The 4,428-nt window shown below is 40.5% G+C and overlaps 1 protein-coding gene across 2 annotated transcripts in view; it reads left to right on the top strand.

Annotated features, from left to right (window-relative positions):
- LOC102676826 (protein sprint) overlaps nucleotides 1–4,428 on the top strand; it is a 92,348-nt gene that overhangs the window by 16,094 nt on the left and 71,826 nt on the right. The window contains exon 1 of one of the 2 annotated variants that reach the window (XM_006616865.2): nucleotides 1,271–1,355. The exons of the other annotated variant lie outside the window; for it this stretch is intronic. Coding sequence (XP_006616928.1) covers nucleotides 1,303–1,355 — 53 coding nt within the window. The 5' untranslated portion in view covers nucleotides 1,271–1,302. Of the gene's footprint in view, nucleotides 1–1,270; nucleotides 1,356–4,428 lie in introns of those variants that run through there. 2 annotated transcript variants of the gene reach the window in all.

The following is a 4,428-nucleotide window of genomic DNA, read 5'->3' as shown; positions in this document are numbered from 1 at the left end:
TTATCTATTTATCTTATCTATTTATCTGTCTCTCTGTTTCGCCCGAAACTGTCGAAGTTGGTTAGAAAATAATTATCTATCTATCTTATTTGTTTATCTTATCTATTTATCTGTCTCTCTGTTTCGCACGAAACTGTCGAAATTAAAAAGAATTAGTCTTTTTCACCTTCGTTATTCATTCATAAACATCTCTTTTCGAAATACTCGTAATTTTTTGTCAATCCCCGTCTTTTTTCATTTTCCCGCAACGATTTTATCATTTCTTCCTGAGAAAGGTTAATAGGCGTGTTTCGATTCATCCTCGTGGTGAATAATCGAAGACTGGCCAACCATAAATCGCGTTACGACTTCTCTCCGATTCTTCCTCTTTTTTTTTTAGTAGGGAAAGAAAATTTACGAGAGGAAACGAATCTCTCGCCCCGATTCCACGATCAGCTGGTATCCACGCGAATATGATAAATACGCGTGTAAGATAAATAAATTTTACAACAACAACAATAACAACAACAATTCTTAACTCTTCCCTTACCGATCGTTGGAAAAATAAAATAAACAGATTGAGACAAATTATTTTCCCCCCTCCCCGATATCATGCGAAGAAATCTATTAAACGCCAATAATCGATTATCGTTTTCTTTGTCTCTCGTCGGTATTTTTAAGGTAACGGGAAGGAGTGGAGGGGGAGGAACGGATTCGTGGAACAATAATTCGTCGAATAACGGGGAGGGGTAATTTATAGGCAATGAATCACGAGCGAGAATGATTTACGGTTAAAATATCGTCTATCGAACGCGTTATCGTACAGAGAGGTCTTTGTAATAATTTCGATTAATTGGATTCAATAAACGATATGAACTCGTTATATTGTTGTTGTTGCTACGGAATAATTACGGAATCGTTGTACGGAAAGCAAAGATTTGGAGACGGAAAGATTTCTATCCCATCTCCAAAATGACACAGCCGGTGACTCCTCGTACACCCCTCGAACTCTTTTGGCCCCGTTCCAGCACACACCCCGTCTCCTCGTCTCCCTTCTCCCGATTTCCAAATTATCGTCCACTTCTATTTTTGTCTAATGTTAGCCGTCGAGTGGCCGAGTGCACTGTACTCGCCGCCGAGTATCGTCGAGTCGCGTCCCGTCGTTCCTCGATCGCGGCGTCGTTCCTTCTCTCGGCCTCGCTTTCTTCCGCCCCGCTTCTTCCTTCGCGCGTTCCCCGCCCCGGCCGAAACAGGATCTAAATTTTCCTCCCTTCGTTTCTCGTTGGCGAAAAGGAAGCCAAGGATCTCGGCAGGATCTCGGCCATGTTGGTCCTCTGCGGCGTGGTGCTCGGCATCTTCAACTACAAGGAGAACAGGTGAATCTTTTTTCACGTTTTTCCTTTCCTTCTTTTTGTGGAATTTGCTGAAATTCGCTGAAGTTTTATTCGTGCTTTTATTATTAAACGTTGAATGCCATTCGTTGGTTGGTCTATTTCTTTTTCTTCGATACGCATATGTTTTCAAATGTTTTGTAAAACTGATAATAATTAAATATATTCGTTCAGTTAAATCCGTACATTTTGTTTATTGTTTTCATCGCTCAATGAATTTTCATATCTTTTGCTTTTCGTTTTGATTGTTCCTAGGAGCTGTATTTTTTTTTTATTATTATTCTTATTCTCTCTGTCAATAATTAAACTCTTGGAATCATGTATTATCGTATCGCGCCGATTTTAGAACGCGAATCAATCGCGGCTCTCGTAAACTCGACTTGTGTATTTTGCTTTAGCATATATTTCGATCTTGTCCTTTTACATTTCCTTTGTCTAATGACTTCTTTTTTGAACGAATTTGGAATATTATTCCTGTACGAGTTTAACACGTTGATTGTCGCGTCACCCATATTCAGAGTTGACGCTTATTTGACTACTTACGAACGATCTTCGTAGATATTTGGAAAGATATTCTGCGAGGTGTAATAAAACTATTAAATTGTTATAAAAATAATAAAAAAATTATTTTGAATATAAAATTTTAAAACATTCTATAGAAAGCTTGACAATTTGAACAAAAAGTTGTCGTCTTTTTTAAATTCCTTCGTGCGTTTGATCGGTTGTTTTTTATCCAAATAAGATAATTTGCATGCAATCTAATATTTATACCAGAATTATTTTTCCAAACAGCGATATCATATTGATTCCGTTGAAGGTTTTGACAAGGTTTCGTTGTATTTTCGGATAATCCTAACAATTTTACAGCTAATAATTCTCTAAATTTTTTAATTTTGGGGTATCACGAGTCTCATGGTGATAGACAATTAGATAGTTTATAAACATATCATGCCCTGACACGATTACCTGCTATGATCCTGGTCTCTAATAGACAAGCCACGCGAATAATTTATATACAATTCACAACTAAAAAGAACATTTATAACGACTAGTCATATAATCCAAATTATCCAAATTAAAATATCCTATAAAATATACTATATAAATCAGTATTACTATTCAATATTATTGCCAATACAATTATCAATATTTTTATTACGGACACGAAATTATGGAAACAAATGATGCGAGACATCATTCTTGCGATCATCAGATTCTCATTACTAAAATATCGGAAGAAGTACTGGAATACGCTTGACACAGCGTGGCCTGAAGATTTCGTTAGAGACACGCGTGGCAGTCAACGTGTTAAGTTGGAACAAATCGAAATATTAGTTTTGGAAGAGGATTCTATCGATGAGTTCGGTTTCAAAAATTCAATTCTGGAAACGAGAACCTTGAAAACGAGCCTCGAAATATATATTAAACGAAGATAAATTGAAAGACAAAGTGGAAGCAGACGTGTCTCCAATCGCAGTTTTCAGATGTTCGTAAAGTGGAAAAATCGTAAAAAAAACGGTAAAAGTCCATTTTCGAACAGAATCGTGACGAGAAACGGATAATCGTACACGATCCGGACAATGGTGCTGAAATGGCGAAACCATGGTTACGAGCGAAAAAAGTTATGGCGACTGCACAGTGGTCCGCGAAGGAAATAGTTCGTTACTCTTTTCCGAAACAAGGAGACGCCACCGGCAAGAAATCGAGAAACAAGTAACATTAGTCGATAGACCTATTCTTCGACAACCGGATATTTCACCGATTATCGCTCGTTTCGCCGTTCAGTTGTTGTTTTTAAAAAGTAAAACATTCGATATGCGGTGATCGCAGCATATCTTCCATCACAAAAATCACGAGATTTTATAAAAATGGAACTCGTATGACAGTTTCGAGAGGATATATATTTCTTCCACGAAAATTTTTGCTTTCGATTTCGCGCTGTACAATCGTGGATCGAGTATACTATTGAATCGCGAGCCGATAAAAATTCGAATACTCAACTCGTCGACGATTGCCGCGCGATCAACGGAACCGCGTAAAGCGTGGAAGAAAGGCGTGTTCCGTTCTGCTCGAGCGGAATTCGCGCGTGGTCGTCGCGAATATTAAGAATGGCGGAACGGGAGGCGAAGGGAAAGACGCGCGCGGTCGTAAAATCACCCGGCTAATTCCGTTATTTAACTCGTTTAACGGTCCGTCAAGGCGCACAAATTATAATTATTTGCCCGGGAACGCCCCAGAAATTGATTTGCCGAACGATAATATAACGGATACGCGAGCCGGAATTTCGAATTCTCGCGCGTTCGCGATGCAAATGAAACGCGATCTCACGAGATATTTTATCTCGCGCCGAGGATTGGGAAATCTTTATAGATACAAATCTTGAGTTGTTCGCAATTGAATAGTCGCATCGACTCGGGACGAGAAAAAGAAAAGAAAAATCGCGCGCAGCGTTAATCTCGCCGCCAGGTGTGAAAGTTATTTTCACCCGAGGTGTCGTTAGAGATCGATCGCCGCAAAAGCGACTTTCTCATCTTTTAAACACCATCCTGCCTACGTCCGATTAAAATCTTCAACGCGGAAGTATTCGAGTTGAAAAGAAAAAAAATATTTAAAATTTGCATCTCTCTCTCTCTTTCGTCCACGCGCGTCTTCCTCCCCGCGGAAAATTCCGGAAACGGCGCCTCCTCCTCTCCTCTCCGCGCTATTTCGCGCTAATGCAGTTTCTGGAATGGCCGCAGGCCCGTTCTCCGCTCAATTTCCACCAGCATTTACAAAGCGGGCCGCCCCACCGGGAAAATCGATGTCGCGGCTCACAATGCCGGGTGGGCTGGGGTCGGTCGGCGTCGTTCACGAGGGCTCTTCCTTCCTTCCTTCCTTCCTTCCTTCCTTTTTTCCTATCCCCTTTCTCTTTTCTCCTTTTTCTCTCCTCTCCTTTTTCTCTCTCCTCTCCTTTTTCTCTCCTCTCCTTTTTATTCCATATACGCGCCACACCTCTCGTCGTTCGTAACTCGAGCAGCGGGAAGAGCGTGTCTTTGTCACCGGGCACAATAGCCTCGCG

The sequence above is a fragment of the Apis dorsata genome, unplaced genomic scaffold (assembly GCF_000469605.1).
Source record: "Apis dorsata unplaced genomic scaffold, Apis dorsata 1.3 scaffold_280, whole genome shotgun sequence".
Classification (NCBI taxonomy): domain Eukaryota; kingdom Metazoa; phylum Arthropoda; class Insecta; order Hymenoptera; family Apidae; genus Apis; species Apis dorsata.
Note: the sequence above shows the minus strand (reverse complement) of the source record. Positions and strands in the feature narration are given on the sequence as shown.